Genomic DNA, 21,563 nt, shown 5'->3' with positions numbered 1-21,563 from the left:
ACCCGCGGGCAGCTCCCAGCAGGAGGGTCCGGAGGCTGCTGTAACTCACGGTCAGGCAGCAAAGGAAAGGATTTTTGAGGAGGAGCAGATGTCGGCCGAAGAGCAGCTCCCGGCACGGCTGAAGCACGTCCAGGAACTGTGCTCTGCAAAACGAAAATTGGCAAAAAGCCACCGGTAAAGCAACGGGAAGAAGCCTGTTGTGAGTGAGACGCCCGCAGCAGCGGGCAGGACACACGGCAAGGACAGCCGAGGTTTCCACGCACCCTGGGAGAGGGATGGACGGCTCTGCCCGGTGCCTTTTTGCTTCCTTTATAAGGAAGGAGAAAGCATCAGGCCTCCAAAACAACCCCAGAAAGCCCGGGGGGTGGCCAGGCTCTCCAGTGGCTACTGGCCCTACACTTTGGGACTGCAAAGATGTTTAACTATTTATCACTCATTTCTGTGATTCTTCAGAGACCAGCGTGGGACCTGCCCTAACCTTCCCTGGAAGCAGCGTGGCGAGAAGCTCGGGCTGGCGGCCCCGGGCAGGTGCCAGAGAGGGAGCCTGCAGGAAAACCAGCGTCCCCATCGCCCCGTTCGACGTTTCGGGAATGGTGCGCTCAGTGGTTTTGTTCCAGCCCTCAGGTGAGCCAGGACAGCTCACAAAAGGCTTAGTGGCCCAAAGGCAACATCTCACGCCAAGAGCTGCTGCGAGGTGCCCGGGACAGCGCAGGGTAACTGCCAGGCAAGCACCCCGTGCCGCCGCAGCAGCGGAGAAGCACCAGGACACACGGACGCGGGTCTGTGCCGGACCAAACAGCGCAGCCCTGACCCAGGGAACCCACAGCGAGAGCTCGTCACCTCCCTGGGGAGCTTAGCGACGGCCAGCGTGTGGCTCGGCTCCCCTGGCTGGAGGGGCACAGACAAAGCCCACCCTGTACCCTGGGTTTCCCGAAGCTTTCCCGATTCCCCAGAGCTCGCTGTGCGCGTCACCTCCGCGGGACACAGGACGCTCCTGCGCTGCTGCCCAGCTCTTCTAATCCTAACAACTGAGAAGTCACATTCTTTATCCCCAGTCTGCACAGAAATAAGAGCTGTCTCTAACACTCGCAGGACCCTGCGCTGCATTTTAACCGCACGGCTTTATCGCGGCAACCTCCCCGGTCCCGCTCGCAGGGTGTCAGCAGAGCCGCTGCACAGGGGGACCCACGCCCCAGGTGGGAAGGAGCACATCAAGCAACCGGAGGACCCTTGCACGGCAGGAGCATCGCGTCTCCCTTTAAAAGCTGCATTTCCATGTTTTCATTCCCCGCACCGTCGAGATGCAACGTGATTTCCTTAAATACAAGCTGGTGCACTGTTACCATAGCTGCTGCATAGCACAGGGTGCACAATTTTACTACATCCGTCTGCTATTTCCCTGGAAAACATCTCTATTGGCTGGTAATTTCAACCAAAGGCACTAGAAAATATTAAAAATTGACAACTGCAAAGTTACTAGATAAGAATCTTTAAAATTTATTGGACTAATCGTGTTACATTCAATATTTGATGTGTTTCTCCTGGACAAAGAATTGGCATAAATACAAACAAGCCTTTGTGTGCCTTCCCTAAACAAATAAGAGATAAAGTACTAGAGACAAGGGAACATAGTTCACATCTTCATATTTACATTTTGCCTTTACTTTACAACTTAGCGCCAGGAATATTTACAGAAAAATACAGTAAGAACAAAAAGATCATGTCTTGGCAACATACAGAAATTCATACAAATTGTGTATGATTTGAAGCACATGATACCTGGCATTCTCATTTCTAATTGCTCCTGCTAAAATCGATGTGGAAAAGGTCTGTGTTTGCCTTCAAAGACATCACTCAACTACGCAATCATTAAATCACATCAAATTTGTCTGTTAGATTGAAATTTAGTTCTCTTGTCTTTCTGGGCATGCAGAACCTCGCAGGAAAGAAATGCAGTCACCTACGGAGAACCCAGCACATACAGCCAGCCAAGCAGCAAGGGGCTGCTCTTCCCTATGGCCTCGTCCACACGTTGCTACCCACATAGACACCTTAATTTCCACACACTGTCCTTCCCCTCTCCTCTCCTGTTGCTGTAAGGTTGCAATGCCTTTTTCTGCACTTTTTTTAAAGTACCTTTAAGAAAAAAGCTTTTCTTTTAAAGAGAGTCTTTATTAAGGTACTAATATTTCTGTAATTTCAACGCTTTGTTTAACAAGGTGGCAGTGGTCCCCCCTCCTTCTGCACCATTAAACAGATGCCATCATTTAAAGCAGAATTATGAACCCAAACAGAAAGGTCTTAAGAAAAGAGAAAGTCTCAGTTTAGTTATTATGCAACATTTGCAACGCAGCTTGTGCAGCACTATGTTACCTGTGGAGTCTAGACTAACGTCACGCTACGCACAAAGCGCGTGGTCAATACTCGTCACCTCTGATGAACAGGGACGTGAACCCAAGCCACACAAGCTGGCAAGCTGAAAACTCAATACAGCAGTTTGCGATGAAAAAAAAAAAAAAAAAGTCTGGATTCTTGACTAACATCTTGTTGCAATCACAACTGAAATAAATCTCATTTGCTCTAACCCTTTCTTGGGGAAAAAAGCTCAAGGCTGTACCCTGGACAAGCCAGAGTCCCACTGGAGTTTGGCCACTGAATCTGACAGGACAAGGATTTCGTTCCCAAATTGGTGTTTTACATTTTATTATGAAGTCGGAGACCTTTCTGCACACAGGGGAAGGAAGGACACTCCTTGCAGACACCTTCCACCAGCGCAGGTCTGCCACGGGCACTCGCTGCTGCAACCAGCATCCAAACCAAGTGGGATGGCAACACATTTCTGTGATTGCTAAACTGCGACTTTCTTGAAGGTTCACCTTTCCAGATAGCAAAACCCAACACTTACAGCCAGGTCATACCGCTAGCGTGTAAGGTGTTAACCAGCTGGCTCTACAAATCAAATTAAGCACGTTACAAACGCCTACTCCTCCGGCGGTGGGATTGGCAGCAACGGTGCACGCAAAAGTTACCTTCTTTCAAGACTTCTGAAAAGTTACATTGCTTTCACAGTTCTTACTGCTCATGTTTTAGACGAACATGGAAACAGACCCAAGACTACTGTTCAGCCAAGCACAGGCCTTTTTTTAAAAAGAGTAAGTTTTCAGGCAGCCCATTTGGCTATCTTGGACTTTGCAGAAAAGATCCAGGGTTTCCCCAAATGCACAGGTCTTTACGTTACTGACTGTACCCAAATGCCTGAAAGAAGTATCTTTTGCAGCTCATTACTATATAAACCAATGACTTTGCATGTAACATACACTTAGCTACGGTATGTGGGTTTTGTCGTTACGTTATTGAAGATGTGCAGACATTTGATTGCTCAGTATGTTTATTTGTTGCACATGCATTGGTCATGCCTTTTAAATGAGTGGATTAAAGTGTGTTTGGCCATTAATTCGATCCAATAGGTACATACAAAATGTGGGTAAATTTAGTGTCCGTGCATTAAACTGACACTGGCAAGAGTTTGGCAGAGGAGTGAAGCTGTCCAAGTTTCCCTTCACAGCTCTGCCAATGCACCCAGACACTGCTTTGCAGCTCCTCCTGCCTTGTGCAACCCGGGCACCACGCAAGCGTGGGCCAGCCGTCATGCTTACTTCTACTGTAGTTTTCTTTGTGTGGTTTCATTTTTCCACTTGTGATTCATCTGGATCAACAAAATCCAGAGCTCCTGAGTTGAGCGGCTAGTGTGCTTGTCCCCTGCAACAAGCACACGCCACCTAAAACCCCTCTGGTTGACATCCTGAAAGTCCTTTCGCATGTATTTTGAGAGGCCTGTGTTTCCATTATCTCCTTGTGAAAAGCCACATGAAAAGACAGGAGCAGGGCAGGTCCTTGGCAGGTAAGTTGTAAGGAAACAATTAAGGCTGTTTCAGATCAGAACTGTTGCAAAAAGTATCTCTGAAATATCAAAATTAAATGATTGACAGGTATTACTGCAATGCATATTAAAAGGCTAATAAAACCATTTTTGGAATAACATGAGGAGCTCCCCAAATTCCTGCTCACACTCACAGTCTTACTTTACCTGCTGCCTGGAAGGAAAAGGACACATGCTGCTGCCAGCGATCACACACAGCATCTACCCGGGAGCGCCAGCGATGATTCATTACTGCAACACAAGTTACGACTGCGCTGGGAGCCTGAAAGCTCTCCCAAGGCTGCCAGCACCCACTGCAGCTTTTATATTCCAAATATTACATTTGTAGTTGTAAACATCTTTTCCCAGCACATCCTTCAAATCCTGAATATGTGAAATCCACAGTCTGAAAATGAAAACTCCTGACCTGGGTGAAAGGGAACCACCGCAGCTCAGCATGAGAAAGCACAGTGGATTCAAAACAATTTTAAGTTATAACTCCAAAGGGGCTTTCATAGAATGGCAAGTTAATGGGGAAAAAGAAGGATTCTTGAATTTTCTTTTCAAGTTGTTTTACTCTGTTTAACAGGAGCTTCTGAAAAGTGTTGTAGAAGCTGCGAAAATTGCTTATGCTATAAATATCAGGCAGGAGGCAGCCCCAGAATCTCAGATTTCAATCCAGTGGAAGGCAAGCAAGTGGTGTTCACGCTTTTTACGGAAAGTAGGTGATACAGACACTTCAAAATAAATTAAGCAGTTGCATTTAAAAAAAAAAAAGTAAAAAAAAATTAAAATCAAACTACTAAAATTAAATGTGACATTTTGCAACAGACCTGAAAGTCATAACCTTGTTTTTATATAACCAAGAGCTCTTATCTAGTAACAACTTATGTTGGAAAGTCAGGTAATTTCAGGTGGTGCTTGCTGTTAGCATGACAGAAATCTCACCCGTAGATGGCGTCACTCCCGACCACGGAGGGCACTGTAAAATACACCACTTTGGCTATGAATTTCATGACCTGATGTTTCCAAGCAATTTTCCTCCTCTTGCTTTTGGTACACAAATCGGTTACAAGCAGTGAAGGATCCTCTGTTGATCTCTGAAGGGGGGCTGAAAATGTCTTAAGGACTTGCAGGGATAGTTAATGCCCTGAAACAGACCCTCTCCTCAACAGAGAGATCCTGCTCCCTCCTCCTTTTAACACGTGGGGGTAGTGAGCTGTCTGAAGGCAGGTTTGTTTGTATTTTGTTTTCCATCCTTATATGCAGAGATGGCTTTGTTTTGATTGTTTTCCTCTCACAGAATGAGACACAGATCCTAATTAGTCTGGAATAGATGACTGGGTGAAGAGATTATGCTAGCATCCAGGAAGACTGGAAGTAAGTAATCTTTTGAGGGTGGATGAATTAAGTGAATATCCCAACTGCAGTGTTTTGGATTCATTTCTCATTCCTCCCACACGGTATCTGCTGACTTGTGCTAGAATATGATTTCCTGAATTCCGGAGGGCTGAGGAAATTTGTTGCTGTTATTTAAATGTTTTCATTACTGTAGCCACCAAGCTCTGATCTAATTGTCCTGGAAGGATAATGACCTAGGGGTTGCAGTTCTTGAGCCCAACCTCCTGGAAAAGTGAGGTATAAAATTCTGGCTCCAGCTGCCTGTTCCGGTATTTATTGACAATGTCTGCTATTTTCTGTTTTCGGCGGACATGTGGAGGGTTGTATGAATCACTTTCCAGCCTCTTTCTCCGACAAAGGTTTATTACCGTCTGCCTCACTAAAAAACCTGAAAAAGAAACAAACATTTGAATCAAGTTTAAACAAATTCAAGTCTGCATCCCTTTGCTGCCTTTGCAGCTAAAGATAATTTTGGGTTCTGTCCCATCTAGAAATCCAGGGAAGATGCTCAGCACCACCAAGGCAAGAACTTTTCTCAATAAGTAGTTGATAACAGATAACCACGGGCCCCAGGCCTGTAAGGACATTCTACTGTGAAAAATGAGTGAGAAAGGGACTAAGTCAGTAGTACCTTAAACTGGCTAGAGGAGGAGGAATATTTCCCTGCTTTGCTAGAGCCAAACAACTGCCCACAACAGCACCCTCGGGACCAAGAGGTGAAAGAATCCAGGGCAGCTAATACAAGAACTGCAGAGCTACGGCCCCTGGCCATGCCTTATGAGGACGTGCAGAGCTTGGGTGGGCCCTGGGTAACGCCGGGGGGCCTTCAGGATGAAAAAAGCACCCATCAGTACTTTCTTCCAGTAGGAATTGCAGAGTCTTCCCCTTGGAACAGGGGATAAGGAAAGACTTGATGGGTTGTGGCTGGAAACAGGTTTCTCCTCCCCTCACTGCTTTGCCACTGTTGTTACCTCTCTGTAACTCAATCTGCTGTATATGGCAGGGAGGAGAAGGTTGGGAACCAAAGCAGTAACATTTGGTCATAGCTGGCAGTGGACTTTATCTTATTTTGTTCTGAAATGAAATTCATATGCCTCTAATGAAGTAAGTGTCCGTTAACCCCCTTGGCTGTTTCACAAGAACTTTCTTACAGACAGAAACAGTGTCTTCCTTATCTAGCCGACTTGATTCCTGACTGCACATAAACCACATCTGCTGAACTTAGAGACAAGACAAAATTAATAGTCCTGATGCAGCTGAAAAAACAGCCCAACTCTAGGAAAACACTCCTGATTCTTTTTCAGTACAAGCCTTTGTCATCAGCTGAATTCACACATGTTACTTAAAGGCCCAGCCTGGCTTCAGTTTCCCCATCACTGAATTAAGCATGCAAAAACCAGAATCTGCAAGTCACCCCCAGAAGAGTCCTACAATGTCAGTTTTATGGTTATCTACAAGTATCCTAATGTTCATTTATTCATTTTGCTCTGTCTTGTGAATTGCTCTCACTGGAGTGAGATATCCAGTTACTGAAACTATAGTACCAGATACCAAGACAGATCCATTAATACATCCAGGAACAGAGGAAAAGGCAGACAGCACAAACGGACCCTGTTAACACATGCCTGCATAGGAGGTTAAGTGTTTTTTATTGAGCACATTAGAAAAATCCTCAGTTGCTGTGGCTTTTAAATTGCTATCCGGCTTCTAAACCAAAAGGAAGAAACCCAATATAGTCCAAATATTCAGCAGTACCCTCCGGCAATCAACTAGCACCAGCATTTTGGCTCCCATGCTAAACATCAGGGTCACATTTCTGATCTCTCTTAACTAAGTAACAGGCCTTGACCTTTTCCTTCCACCATTACTAGCTCCAACCTTTCATTTCTCTCCTACTACAATGGCAGTGGAGCCCCGCTATGCCGTCAGCTAAGGGCTGACCGCCTGCTCCCTCTGCTGTTCCTGCTACCACTACTGCTGAAAAAAGCATGTTTTTATTTTGTTCTGCCATGCCTAATGCGTTTTCCAATGAAAGATTCCAGACCATGTATTTTGCAGATACATTATTAAAAAAAACATCAAAACATGAGTGTTCCTAAAAATCTTTATCTTACCAAGAGCTCTCCTACTGACTATCATTCCATCCACCAATGGGATAACCATATTGAATTTCCCAGTTGCTCCTTGTAGTTTTATCCTGAATAAGCCAGTGTTTAAAGGATGGATGAAGATCACAGGAACTTCCTTCTCAGGAATGGTAGATCTTAAGGGGAAAAACCACAACTGTTAAATCAGTTTTCTAGCACTGTTTCAATTAAACTATAGATGAAAAATGACCACTTTAAGTGTTAAAAGAATGTTAAAAAATGTCTTGTGGCTAAGCCAGCAGGACTCTTATGTGCATCCTCTGGCCTTTAGAAGGGTTACATCAGCTGTACTGTTTCTATGATCTTCTGTCACCACAGAATTTGGGACTCCTGCAGACAGGGCTTTAAGCCTCACAATACGTATGCAGCATTAACTGCCTCACAAGGGAGTAAATCAGGAGGGAGGCTAATCACAGGCTCAAGATAAAAACTACACATTTTCTGACCCTTAATTTACATAACTGCAGTGATATGAAAAGGTCTTTCATTTTTTCAGCAAAAAAAAAAAAAAAAAAAAATCCACTGAGGAAACTCATCTTTTTTAACATGACAGCCTAGAGTTTTCAGGGTTGTGTGTGAAAGCTGAAGAATGCAAATAATCTCAGTCATGACTTCTAAAGCGCAAGCCTCAACTGTTGTCCACAAGAATCAAGAAATAAGAGCAGTCTTACCTTAGGGAAGTGCTACTATTGGCTGTAGTTTCCACACCAGTGCTAGTCTCAGACACCAGATCAGGGAGGGGGAAGTTTTCTGTAAGAAGAGGATGCACTGAATAAAGTTTGTCTACCCCAGGTTTTTGTTTTGTTTTTGTACAAAGAAAGATTATTTCATTATTATTTCATTCTTACAGAAAGAAGAAAACAAAAAATTGCAGAGGTACCATCAAATTAAGAAGGATTATGATCCCTTCAGCACAGAAGTAGTAGGTATGAGGACTAAATTTTTTTCTTTAAGGGAGATCAACAGATCCACTCTGAGGAGACAGCAGCTAAGGGGAACTCAAAAACAGGGCTGCACACTTGCCTTTGTGTGTTAAGCTTAAGAAGGTGGTGCATGACGGCATTTCACATGTACTGCCAGAGCTAAAATAATCTCCAGGCCCACATGCCACTGATTCATGTACACCCCATGGACCACCACTCAAATATCAAAGAACTGTTTTAGAATCTTAAAAGTGTCAGTTACAGACATTGATAAGGATTTAGCATTTTACACAGGAACAGAACAGAGTTTTTCCTCTGGTTCCTGCCCTGTTGCTACTTTAGCGAACAATAAAAACTTCTACACACCTATATCATCATAACGTTCCACCCAGACCACATACACTTTGGTTTCAGGTCCCATTGGTGGAATGGTCCGGCCCTGAGGCACCCTCTTGGATCTGGAAGTAGGACTGAGCTGTTTTGAACACAAGGGAAGAGTAGCATTTGCAAACATCATGAGTCCAGTAGTGCATCCAACAAGCATTTCCACAGTTGCTCTTTAGCCTTTCAGATCTCAGACAGGTACAACACCTCTGCCAACTGTTGAGATGGGGCAGCTGCGGTGGAACTACCCTGAGAAAGAGTAATCTGTGTCTCCACAATATTTATATTCAACAAAAATTAATATATTGAATCTTAAAAAACTGGTTCAAGTTTTTCTTAATGTTCTCAAAGATCTTAAATCAGTGACTAAATATACATTTGGAAGTGAATTCTATACCAGAAATAAGCAGTTGTAAATCCTTTGCTAACTGTTACAGCAGTTCATGGTTTTCTGCTTTGCTACCATACAAAAGCAACTTCATATCTGATACTTCAGACACACCTGACACATACTATTTTAAACTGGGTAGGTACAAAAAGTGTTCATGTCTACCCATCCTAAATTTCCAAGCATGGATTAGAGTCTGAATTACTTTGTAAATACTACATATACTTTTTTCTGCATGTATTTCAAGATTTCAGTATGCAGAGTATTACTACTTAGCATGTTTAAGTTTTATATTTAATTAATGTAATCTTGCAATCTCCTACTGCAGGTGCAAATTCTGGCAGGACCAAAGCAGATGTTAAAGATTAATGGCTAGGAACAAGTAGCTCCAAATGCTAGGAAACCAAATAATACATTATCAAACAATGCTGTAGCATTGCCAGAGGGCTTCTTACGGGGGGCGGGGGGGGGGAAGAAAGCCATTTTTCAATGTAAGTTTTGCCTTACCCGCTGGGAGGGATTAAGATTGTCTGTATGATTGGGGAAGAGTTCAAGTGTCAGAGACTGCTGCTTCAATATTCCTGGCAGTAGATCCATGTTGGAGTCACTTTCTTGGTCAGAGACATTGCTTTCCAGTGAATCAGCTGTAAGCGAGAAGAAGAAAGGTGGGTTTTGTCTTTTCTTCTGCCAAAAAAACTTAAGCTGTCACCATATGTAAGGTTTGAAACTAAAAAAGGTTGTAAGGTTTTTGAAACTAAACATACATAGATTTACCGTGAAGTCAATATAGCACTCAAAAGCACGAAAAGGGTTCAGAGCAGTGGACAACTGCCAGTTACTCCAGAAACAGACTGCACTTAAAGCGCTCCCTGTGGATTTAGAAGTGTCTGTTTTCTATGGAATACAGTACCCTCCTTCCTCTGGCTATCATTTCCTCACAGCCCTTTTATTTCAGGGAACTTTTGCACACTGCTCAGTGTGCAAAAGATGTTGTGAAACCTGTTGCTCACCTACATAGCAGTCGTGCACATGCTCTTCCATGTGCTGCAGGAGCATGTCATCAAGACAGGAGGAAAAAAAAAAAAAGCGTCACCATACATCCAACCTAACGCACCCAGAGTTACAGCAAAACTGCTGCGCAAACCTGGACATACATTGAGGCTTAGACTGAGAAAAAGGGGCATAGAACAGATACCACCTTAGGAAGGGGTCTAAGGATTAGGATGCAGTTTAAACATCAGCAGCTTTCTGACAAGGGTCTTGCTAGACACGTTACTAATTAGCTTATTTAGGTTCTGCTTCTGAAAAAGCTCTCTAACAAAAAATGTTGGTTTGGTTTTTGTAGACAGCATGTACAAAGCGATCTTACTTAGGGACTCCACTGGTGATGGGACAACAAAAGCTATTTCTGTCAGGGCATCTGCATAATACAGCACCTTCTTCTGCCCGTTGAAGATACTTGCCCCAACATCTTCTGAAATAATTAGGTCATCTGAAATGGACATAAAAGGAAAGTTTAGTCAAAAGGAAGCTCTACCTTCAAATACAAGGTGCAATCAATGAGAAGGAATCACACAAATTTCATTTTAAAACGAGAAGATTTCACAGTCAAATCCCACAGCTAAAAACCATTCTCAGATAAACTTTTTTGTTATCTTGAAGGAAATGGCATTTTGGGTTGGGAGAGGATTTATTTTAAATGTATTTCCATTGTGAACATATTTCCATTGTACTGCATACCCTATTTCCCTCATATTGAGCAGTCTAGCAAGCACATCTGCCACGAGAATTTATCTAGTAGCTATTTCTAATCAGTCCCTCCAACAGACATCATTCAGATAGTCATTAAATTTCCAAAGGATTCTAACATTCATAACGTCAGTCTGATACTATTCTGGAATTCAAGACAGTTTCTACAGACTCTCCTCTATGTCTCTTCTTCTGCCAAGGAGAGTTAGGAAAAAAGCTCGCTTGAATCACACCCAATACAAGAAAGCTCCTCGTTCTCAGCCCCCATTTATTCTCTCATCACAGCTGGCCAGTAGGAAGAAAAAACAGTTCTTTGGCGGAGCCGTGCTCTAAGTAAATTATAACCCTCACCCGCTACTCTTCCTTCCCCGTACCACCTCCAGAAAGACTAACAAGGGCTTTAAGCTGAATTATTTCTCTGATGCAGTTTACAGAAGGGTTCCTGGGGTAGCTGCTTCAGCAAAACCAACGGAGCAGTGAAATTCAGCATGCTGACAGAGAGGCAGCCAGAGGCATGCAGGAGCCTCCAAGCCATGCTTCACCGTCAGGGAAGCGTTCCTGCATCTCCAGTCCGTAGTTCTCAGGAAGCAGCACCACAAGCTGAACCCAATTGTTTAAGAACTTCTTTGCTTTTGGGGGTGTGAAAGGAAACAAAACCAAAGCATATGCCTGTGAAGTTATTTTAATCACATCTCACCAGAAGCTATTCTAGAATCATAGAATCATTTAGGTTGGAAAAGACCTTTAAGATCATCAAGTCCAACCATCAACCCAACACTGTCAAGTCCTCTACTAAACCATGTCCCTAAGTGCCACATCTACATGTCTTTTAAGGACCTCCAGTGGTGATGATTCAACCACCCCCCTGGGCAGTCTGTTCCAATACCTGACCACTCTCTCAGTGAAGAAATTTTTCCTAATATCCAATCTAAACCTCCCCTGGCGCAACTTGAGGCCATTTCCTCTCGTCCTATCGCTGGTTACTTGGGAGAAGAGACCAACACCCCCCTCACCACAACCCCCTTTCAGGTAGTTGTAGAGAGCGATGAGGGCTCCCCTCAGCCTCCTCTTCTCCAGACTAAACAACCCCAGTTCCCTCAGCCGCTCCTCATCAGACTTGTGCTCAGACTCCTCACCAGCTTCGCTGCCCTTCTCTGGACACGCTCCAGCACCTCAACGTCCTTCTTGTAGTGAGGGGCCCAAAACTGAACACCAGTGCCAAGTACAGGGGCACGATCACTTCCCTACTCCTGCTGGCCACACTGTTTCTGATACAAGCCAGGATGCTAGACTCCTGAATGGGTTTTTAATCATCAGAGCCATCCACAAAGAGAAAATACATTTAACAAAATAAATAGCTTTAGTCACAGCAAAGATTGGAAGAGAAAACAAAGCAAGCAATTTTCACAAGTTGGTCCAAACCTACTTTAAATCTACCATTTCAGTTTTTTAGCGATTGCTTGCTAGAGTTAAGACTCCACTCATGGATTTTTCCTACAGCAGAACCAGATTAGAAGTGGCCTTCTCTCCCACCCCTGAATGCTGTTTCCGTTCCTTCTTCCCCCAATTTGTTGAATTAATGCAACTATTTGGTGGTCTGTGATCTAACCCAAATGGCTGAAAAAAGTCTAAGTTAAAAAGCCCACCTTAAAACAAGTGACCTCACTAATTCAGGGCTCTGCCTTCTGCACAGCCGTACTAACCAAGCCAACCGCAAAGCGATTGGAGCAACTGCCTCCGAGTACAAGCACAGTCTGACTGTGTCCTCAAAGGAAAATTAAACCAAGACCTGGCCATTTTGTAACCCTTCCTGAGTTGTTCAGAGAAAGCCATGCCTCTGTTTCTCTTAACCTCTCCCCAACGTTTCAAGCCTTCTACCATTTATGGTTTTATTCTACAAATGAATAGAGAAGCCTTTAGTTGGCTGCAGTTACAGGTGAAGAGCATTTCTAAGGCACAGTGAAGAGAAAGCAGAGCAAGAGCACTGCTTGGGCAACTGCAGGTGTAATGTTGTTGCACCTGACGCAAATTCCAGATCAAAGATATTGGAACCGGCTGGACCAGCCTGTTCAATGCCTTTGTGTGGCCCACAGCAGAAGACTGAGGCTCTGAAGATCATCAAGAAAAGGTCTGACCCTTGGAGCAGTGATCATGAACGACACTGAAACCAACCCAGACACTATCAGAATCTCCAGTTCACCACCCTGGGACAGCAGTTCACTACCCTGAGGATCATTTTGGTTGACAGAATGGGGAGAGGGTGGTATATGACAAGCCCAGAGGAGGAGTTGCTCTAGTAGAAAAAAGCAGAGTAAATTAAGCAGGACAGAAGAGATGTGTGTGGGCTCCAACCACTGTGACTTACGAACAGCAGCTTATTTTCATTACTTCCTACCAAGCATGATTACAAGGCTAACTTATTAGTCAACATCTCATTTTAATCTACTTACAGAATGCTAAAAATCGTGCAGTATTTAAGTCTATTTGCCAATATGCAGCACAATCTATATCCGATTTCACCTGAATACTGGTTTTGGATAATATATTAAAGACTCATCAAGTCTACTAAAAATACAGCACAGAGGTATTTCTTGCTGAGGTTACCTCCTCTCAACAACATACAGACATTACTTTTGCTCGCTTTGACTTGAAGCTTAATCTAATATTTTCACATTCCTTTCTAGTAAACATTGGCATTTATCAGAAAAAAAATATGCAAGTGCTCAGATAGGTATCTAGGAGGAAGAAATTTTAAATTGTCTTCTCCTAAAGGATCCTAAACATTAAATATGACACCATTTACTATGCCTTACCTTGCTCAGGACCCTCTTCATCACTGCAACTATTGATTGACCAGCTTGTTGAGACATGGCCAGTCCACCCAGGGTGCTTCCCCACGTCAACGGACCAGCCAAGAGACAGCAAGAACTCCAGGAAGTGTGGCTGAACAATTCTGGAAGACTCCATGTTCTTCAGGATCTGAAACAACCAGCAGCACCATGGTAGGTACAGGAGACTCCAGGAAGCCACTCTCTTCCTCCCCACTTTTTTGAATTAAAATTTTCTGTCACCAACATGGTTTTGCCCAAATATAGCTATTCAGCAAGCATGGAATCCCAGACTTTCTACATGGACACTACTCTCTGCTGCCCAGCAACCTCCCAACCTGCTTGGCAATTTGATCAACTTGTCTTGCTGCCATCATTACCAAAGCCTGTAAAATAGTTACTCCAACTGCTAGAAATTGCAATTTTGGATTTATCCACTCATCAGGGATAAACCATGGAACTGTTCAGCACAGAATCTGCATTAGCACCAAATGTAACATGAGAATTTTCTGGACAATTTTCACTACTAAACTGAGGTGAAATTTTAGGAGAAGGGTATTTTATCACTACTCACCTGTATGTGACATACAGCAATTCTGAAGGCAGGCCTCACATTAAATTATGAAACAGATTTTGCAAAACAATTTTCAGCAGGATTAGCATGTGCTTTAATCAAACATCACACTGTACTGTTCACTTTAAACCTTAATCCTACCTCTTAGAAAGATCTGGGATTTTTCTACATCCAAAGGCGATTTTTACCCCATTGTGACCAAGTGAAAGTTGACACCTTCACCAAACGTCAGGCAGGGAGACATGGATGATCAATGATTTGGTCTACCAGAACCATTGGGATTTATGGAACAGACAACACTGTGCAACACATCCATCCTTCCTGGGCCACATGAGAATTTGTTCTGTGGCAGAAGCATCTTTGATTTTGGTTTGTGTGGGGGCAGTACACTGAGATGCAAGCTCCAGCCGAGAAGAAACTGCAGGGACAGGCGCTGGAAGGAAAGCTTCCACACAGGAGGCTCCTCGTATCCACACGGTGCTTGCACCCCACCCTAATGCCCTGTACAATATTCATCAGTGACTAGACACACTGCATTGATATATTACTATTACTCGTTACTGAGCACATTGAAGTCATGGCTATCTTCAGAATGAATCAAGGTAAGTGCAGTTTAGAAGAGAATTTCAGAAAATAGGCAAGCTCAGGTTTTATACAACTACACAGTTTTGCATCTAAGCTCATTCAGAAAAAGAATTTACAGTAAAGTAAGGACAAGGGGGTATTTTCAAAGGACATTTAATGATGTGAAGTATAATGATTTTGTAAAAAGTGTGCAGGCAGTTTCATTACTCTCTATAAATAAATGCTACAAGACCTTTCTCAACTGTAAAAGCCTACCACCACAGAAGAATATTTGGGCCTAATGCAACAACCAGCAGGCTAGATACCACCATTCTGGGCTGTGCAGCATCAGATGAAACACAGCTGACATCACTCCCTGCAAAATGACAGTGGGTCACCTCTCAGAATGGAATACGGTCCTGAGTTGAAATGGCATGAACGCACACACACAGAGAGGGCTCAGTAGGACCAGGCATCCAGCCCTGCTCAATGCAGAAACCATGTCACAACTTGGCTTTGATCTCCTTTTCTCTTCATTGTTAATATTGAAAACAAAACAGGACAGAAATAAGTCACAGGTCTTTTCAAAGGTGGAAGTAGTATCAGTATCTCACTCAGCTCAGGTCCACAGAGATAAGTGTGTTATTAACCTGACTGCCACTGTGACTTTGCACAACCCAAAAGGCTTAGGAATCACAGTAAGATGTCCAGGGATCCTGAAGCTGGAGTGGCATCTTTATACTGTGTCTAAGTATGTTCAGCATCTCCCAAATACAAGCTTTTTTTTATATCTACATGGCAAAACCCATGCTAATTGGGTTTCCAAAGGCTGGCAAGTTCTGCGGGACTAAGAAATCTCATCTGTCTAAATCCGTAAGAGCATATACGCATCAGATGGGAAAAAAGCATTCTGCTAGCTCAGCAAGAGCACATTTCAGCTGGAAGGCAAACCTCGTATATCTTGTTTTGTAGCTGACTTTGGAGATGGAAAGACTGTGTACTGGCTACTCTGAACTTCAGCTTGACAACTCACAAACAGCATGATCCCACTTTCAAGGATTAGCGTATTCCATGCAGAAGTAGAAGATGCTACAGTGTTCCGTCAACTGCATGTTCCACAGTAACATGAGGAGATGGCACAATAATTTATTATGGAAGCTATGCTCCTACTCTCTACTATAAGAATTATGAATGGAATGAGGAGAATGTACTACAGAAACAACCTTTTTTAATGAGCCCATAAGCCGTCTTAGTGAGTTTCTAGGTCGCAGTCTAAAGAAGTCACGATTTAGATCTCACACATTAACCTGATTAACCTAATTGCATTTGAATGTAAATAGTATAACGTAAAGACTTACAAAGCCATAATACTTTCTTACTTGCAGAAAGTTTTTCATTCCTTTAACATGTGTTTAACATTAGAATCAAACCAAACTACCTGGACATCGCACATTGCTGGAACAAACTGCAACCTCCCCTGCAAGCTGAGCCAACAAATCTGAAATGCATTTCTGATATGAATCTTTGAACTCTATAAATGAGGATAATAAGGGCAAATCAGATAACAAAAATACTATTAATATTTAATGTATTTTATATATTTAAAATATATATTAAAAAGATGCTGCAACAATCCTACATGTGGGTAATGTACTTCAACCTACAGATGAAAAGAGTACCAGTGATTTGTTACAGCTCACACTTAAAGCCCAGAACCCCTCGTTCTGATACTCCACTCCAGTCATTAGCCATGATGCTTTATTCTCTTGAGGAATACTAGAAACAAGACATTATAGGCTAGTTGGCACTCTACTCTTTCACTTACCTCCTGGCTTGTTTTCTGGCCTGCCTTCATGTAGAAAATGAAAACAGTATCAAAAGGACGACATGGTAGTAAATCCAAGTAGCCAAGGTCATCAAAAAAACCAGGAAGAGCAGAGTCAAGTGCAATCAGGTGAGGAGGTAGACGACTGTTAGCAGGTTCCTATCCAACAGACAAGAGTTCACCAGGTTAAAAAAAAAAATCTTTCCTAACTGAAAAGGTCTTTATGGCGTCAATAATAATCCATTAAAATATAAAAAGACAATTTCTCATTTCTCCTAAGCAAAAAATCATACACAAATTTCTGATGCAATAATCCTGTTACTGTAAATGAGTAACAGCAAGCATAACAGTTTGACAATTTTTTTGCATTCTACTCTCATGAAATAAAAATGGTGTTTTGCCAGAAAAACAAAAATAGCATTTTACTCAAAAGGAGTGTTAGCTACCACAACAAAAGCAGCAGATACTTTCAAAATATCACAACTATACATAGCCACTGTGTAGTTTTATATTATTAACTTATATACCAATGATATGTAAAATACTAAGCACTTTTAGACATAATTTTTGCAAAAGCTCCATCACCTACTTTTGTTGACTGTTTTCTGGAAGGAAACATAACAAACAAAACGAGGAATCCACAAGTAAGGGGCAAAATTCCAAATTAAGACTATGGATCATCTCTATAAACTGTTGTTATTTTAATTTTAAAAAAAGAAAGCTGTACAACCTGTATGTACTCCCAAGTGTGTACATATGATTAAACCACTTCAGCACAATCATCTCTGGAGCAGAACTTCTAAGACAGTCATATTTCAGAAACTATTAAAGTACCACCCCAAAACCTAATTCGAACTGAAAGAATGGTTTCAAGTATCACAGAATGGTTGGGGTTGGAAGGGACCTCTGAAGATCATCTGGTCCAACCCCCCTGCCAAGGCAGGATCACCTAGGGCAGGTTGCACAGGAACGCATCCAGTTGGATTTTGAAGGTCTCAAGAGAGGGAGACTCCACAACCTCTCTGGGCAGCCTGTGCCAGTGCTCCGTCACCCTCACAGTAAAGAAGTTTTTCCTCATGTTGAGGTGGAACTTCCAGTGCTGCAGTTTGTGCCCATTGCCCCTCGTCCTGTCACTGAGCACTACTGAAAAGAGACTGGCTCCATCCTCCTGACAGCCACCCTTCAGACATTTATAGACATTGATAAGGTCCCCTCTCAGCCTTCTCTTCTCCAGACTAAACAGCCCCAGATCTCTCAACCTTTCCTCATACGAGAGATGTTACAGTCCCTTTATCATCCTCGTAGCCCTCCACTGGACTCTGTCCAAAAGTTCCCTCTTTGTCTCTCTTGAACTGGGGAGCCCAGAACTGGACACAATACTCCAGATGAGGCCTTGCCAGTGCAGAGTAGAGGGGGAGGATAACCTCTCTTGAGCTGCTGGTCACACTCTTCTTAATGCACCCCAGGATACCATTGGCCCTCTTGGCCACCAGGGCACATTGCTGTCCCATGGATAACTTACTGTCTACCAGGACTCCAAGGTCCTCCTCCATGGAGCTGCTTTCCAGCAGGTCAACCCCTAACCTGTACTGGCGCATGGGGTTCTTCCTCCCCAGGAGCAGAACTCTACACTTGTCCTTGTTAAATTTCGTGAGGTTCCCCTCTGCCCAACTCTCCAGTCCGTCCAGATCCCGCTGAATGGCAGCACAGCCTCCTGGTGTATCAGCCACTCCTCCCAGTTTTGTATCATCAGCAAACTTGCTGAGGGTACATTCCAACCCTTCATCTAGGTCACTGATGAAGATGTTGAACAAAACCGGACCCAGTACTGATCCGTGGGGAACACCACTAGCTACAGGCCTCCAACTGGACTCTGCGCCGCTGACCACATTCACAAGTACGAACATGTGAACGTGACAGCTTACGTATCCACTGCAAAAATAGACAGCCACCTATTCAGAGCATGTTCAACTTGAGGCACGGCCTTTCACAACTCTGCTCTCAATCCTGGAAGACTGGAATCCATCACTTTATTTGATTAGACTACAGCTTAACAGTAGTTGGAATTACACAGCAGATCTTCCACTAACAAAAGTTCAGTTTTCTTCTTTTGCCAAGTCAGACCATATGGCTACTGAGGGCATTTGCGCAACACTAAGAAGTATCAGGTCACCTTCAATGCCTCTAGTGAGAGAAACCCGAAGTGAGAGAGGAACAGGCGTGCTGTCTGGAACTCCTGTGCTGGTGGTGGGGGCTTACACTCCGTGATCGGATCAGGAAAGCTCTTCTTCCGCCACTCCTCTTCACTTTTCTGATCTATGGAAGTCTCAAAAATAATCTGCTGGGCCATGCCATTCCTCAGCTTCTCGTGTCGCTCTTCGAGCTGGAAAACATTGCATGAAATGCTGATTCCACCAAGATCACTAAGAAAAAAGCTCCACCATTCAGGACAACTGTTAAGTCACAGGTAAAGCAGCAGCTGCAACTCCACCACCAGGATGTTTACTAAAGCATCAACAGACCTTGCAACATTACAAAGTGAACATCTAAACATCCTGTTTGCATGGGAGTGCTGTTGCAAGTTTATGTATCCAATATCAGCTACAGCTTCTCCCTTTTAAGTGAACAGAAAATAAAACACATCTGGCACTGTGAAACTTTAAAATGTTTTTGAGACACACAACCCCTTCCTCCCCCAGGAGGTCTCAAAGCCCCTTCCATTTCCCCAGAAGCAGCAACAAAATGCAAGTCATTGCCTCCTAACGATACCAGGATATTAGGATCTGTAATAAAACATGTTGAGCAGTGCCTCCCAAAAACACATCCAAGGCATTGCCATCTTCCTGGAGAAGTGCACAGATTTAATTAGTTTGCAGAGGTTGTTATTCCATTAATAAGAAATTAGTCAAGCTAAAGCAGAAAACTATTTACAGGAAGACACTAGTGTATGATTCATGAACAGACAAAAAATAAAATTAAGACAAGAACAAAATTAAGTCAGAGACTAAGAGTTACTTACTTCCTCATTCACAATTTCATGTAGATCAGGAATGCTCAAGTCAGCTTTCACAAATGGGATCTTGTCCACTTCTTCAGGAAAAGGACGGTGCTTCACACTGTATTTCAATCCAACATCATTTTTAGGAGCTGGTCGAGGTTCTGGTACAAAAGTCTGGCAAAAAAAGCGGGATAGTTTTTACACTCAAGGCATCATACCACTAGACAATACTTTATTATAATAGATGGAAAACGTTCCCTCCCCCCTCACCACCAGAAGTACACTAATCCATTAGTGAGAGGCATCATTAAAAAACATTGATTAAGTACTTTAAACTAATAGGCTTGTATGAAAAATGTGGCTGTAAATTTTTAGAGATGTAGTTCTGCCCATTTTGGTGGCTGTACTCCTGGAACCTATGAACCCCACCTACCACCTAACCTCTATGCAGTTGCAAATATCAATAAAAATGGCAAGCTGACATGGCAACATCTTATTTTCAGCCCATTCTAACTGTGTAGAGCAAAAGCTACCAACTGCCTGAGAAGCCTCCATTTTAACCCTGCTGACTATGATGATCACAGCAAGCCAGGCTGAGAAGTGCTAGAAGAGAACAGCAGCAATGCTGTGGGTCAGGAGGGAGATGCGCTGACAGAATATCAAAAGGGCTTGCATAATGTATCATAACACAATTTTGACACTGTTTCTACACTACATTCTAAACTGTTGGTATGTAATTCAAAACTTGAAGCTACCCAGGAAAGCAACAAAAGATCTAAGCGCAGGTTTGCAGGTGCATAAGGTCTGAGCAAGACCTTTAATTACATCCTAAGTGCTGCTTTATACATTTATTTACTATCAATTATGCTTCAAAAGGGCAAAACTGTTAACATTAAAGTTAAAGAATGCCTTTAAATGGGAAAAGTTCCCATAAAACTGGTGAGGAGGTCATCAGCCAGGACATGACTTCTCCTCTGGTGTTGGAGGTAGCACACTTGGACTGACGCCAGCAAAATGGCTCAGCTTCAGTGACAGCACAGCTCCAAGGGCGTGATGCGGAGGGTCTTCCCAACGGCTGCTGTGCAGAGACCAGATTCATCTAAATGTGAACATGACAGCTGAGACTGACAGGCCCTCAGTTCAGCTACATTATTATTTCCTTTATTTTACTGAGGGGCATGTGAAGAGCTTGAAGATTTGAAGTTCACAAACAGAAATTTTGGTAACAGAAGGACATGCCCCACTAGACAAATGCAGTAAGAGATTTTACTGTAAAATGAGATTGAGGTATTTCTCCTCCACTGTTCCTCTCCAGAGTTCACCTAGATAATTTTTTTTCACAGCAGATTTACAGCCAACTTTTGCAACATTGGGCTTTGTAGCTTGAACAGCATCTCAATTCTATACCTCCAGATTTCCCTCCCTCTGCTGCAAGGGCTTTGCCTGACATCCTGAAATCAGCACCAACACTCATGTCTAGACACTAAATACACTGTCCATTGCTCCATCACCTCAGAAGATGCTTTCAGGGAAGAAAGAAAAAAAAAAAAGGAAAATGCCCCTTCCCCTTATACAAGTCTAGAAGACAACAGTACTTTCACAGCCTGTATTTAATATTAATCACAAGTTGTAAAGAGTCACCAGAGATGTGTCACATTACCTACAGCTAAAGGCCCCGTGGCTCAGCCTTAATGTATAATCACCAGCTCTGTGGGGCTGTCTCACATTAGTGGAATTTCTGCTGAACATCTCTAAGTTAAAGATTTCTTTACGGGCTTTGATAGAGACCTTTTGATTTGCTTTAGCTCCTCTTGGCAAAAGACAGAGTTGCTGGGCCCATGCAAATCTTCCAGATGTCCCACG

The 21,563-nt window shown here is 43.1% G+C and overlaps 1 protein-coding gene across 2 annotated transcripts in view; it reads right to left on the bottom strand.

Annotated features, from left to right (window-relative positions):
• Window positions 1-5,259: 5,259 nt before the first annotated feature.
• The window catches only part of RALGAPB (Ral GTPase activating protein, beta subunit (non-catalytic)), a 54,478-nt gene continuing 38,174 nt past the window's right edge, over window positions 5,260-21,563 (bottom strand). For both annotated transcript variants that reach the window (XM_010293131.1, XM_010293132.1), the window contains exons 19-29: window positions 21,489-21,563; window positions 19,722-19,874; window positions 18,876-19,085; window positions 16,703-16,861; window positions 13,725-13,890; window positions 10,532-10,654; window positions 9,670-9,806; window positions 8,757-8,865; window positions 8,139-8,217; window positions 7,435-7,583; window positions 5,260-5,708 (exon numbers count right to left, since the gene is read on the bottom strand). The exon at window positions 21,489-21,563 is cut by the window's right edge and continues 1 nt beyond it. In XM_010293131.1, the coding sequence (XP_010291433.1) occupies window positions 5,515-5,708; window positions 7,435-7,583; window positions 8,139-8,217; window positions 8,757-8,865; window positions 9,670-9,806; window positions 10,532-10,654; window positions 13,725-13,890; window positions 16,703-16,861; window positions 18,876-19,085; window positions 19,722-19,874; window positions 21,489-21,563 (1,554 nt within the window). In that variant the 3' untranslated portion in view covers window positions 5,260-5,514. The remainder of the gene's footprint in view (window positions 5,709-7,434; window positions 7,584-8,138; window positions 8,218-8,756; window positions 8,866-9,669; window positions 9,807-10,531; window positions 10,655-13,724; window positions 13,891-16,702; window positions 16,862-18,875; window positions 19,086-19,721; window positions 19,875-21,488) is intronic.

This window comes from Phaethon lepturus, unplaced genomic scaffold (genome assembly GCF_000687285.1).
Source record: "Phaethon lepturus isolate BGI_N335 unplaced genomic scaffold, ASM68728v1 scaffold23618, whole genome shotgun sequence".
NCBI classification, from domain to species: domain Eukaryota; kingdom Metazoa; phylum Chordata; class Aves; order Phaethontiformes; family Phaethontidae; genus Phaethon; species Phaethon lepturus.
This window is presented reverse-complemented; position numbering and strand designations above follow the sequence as displayed.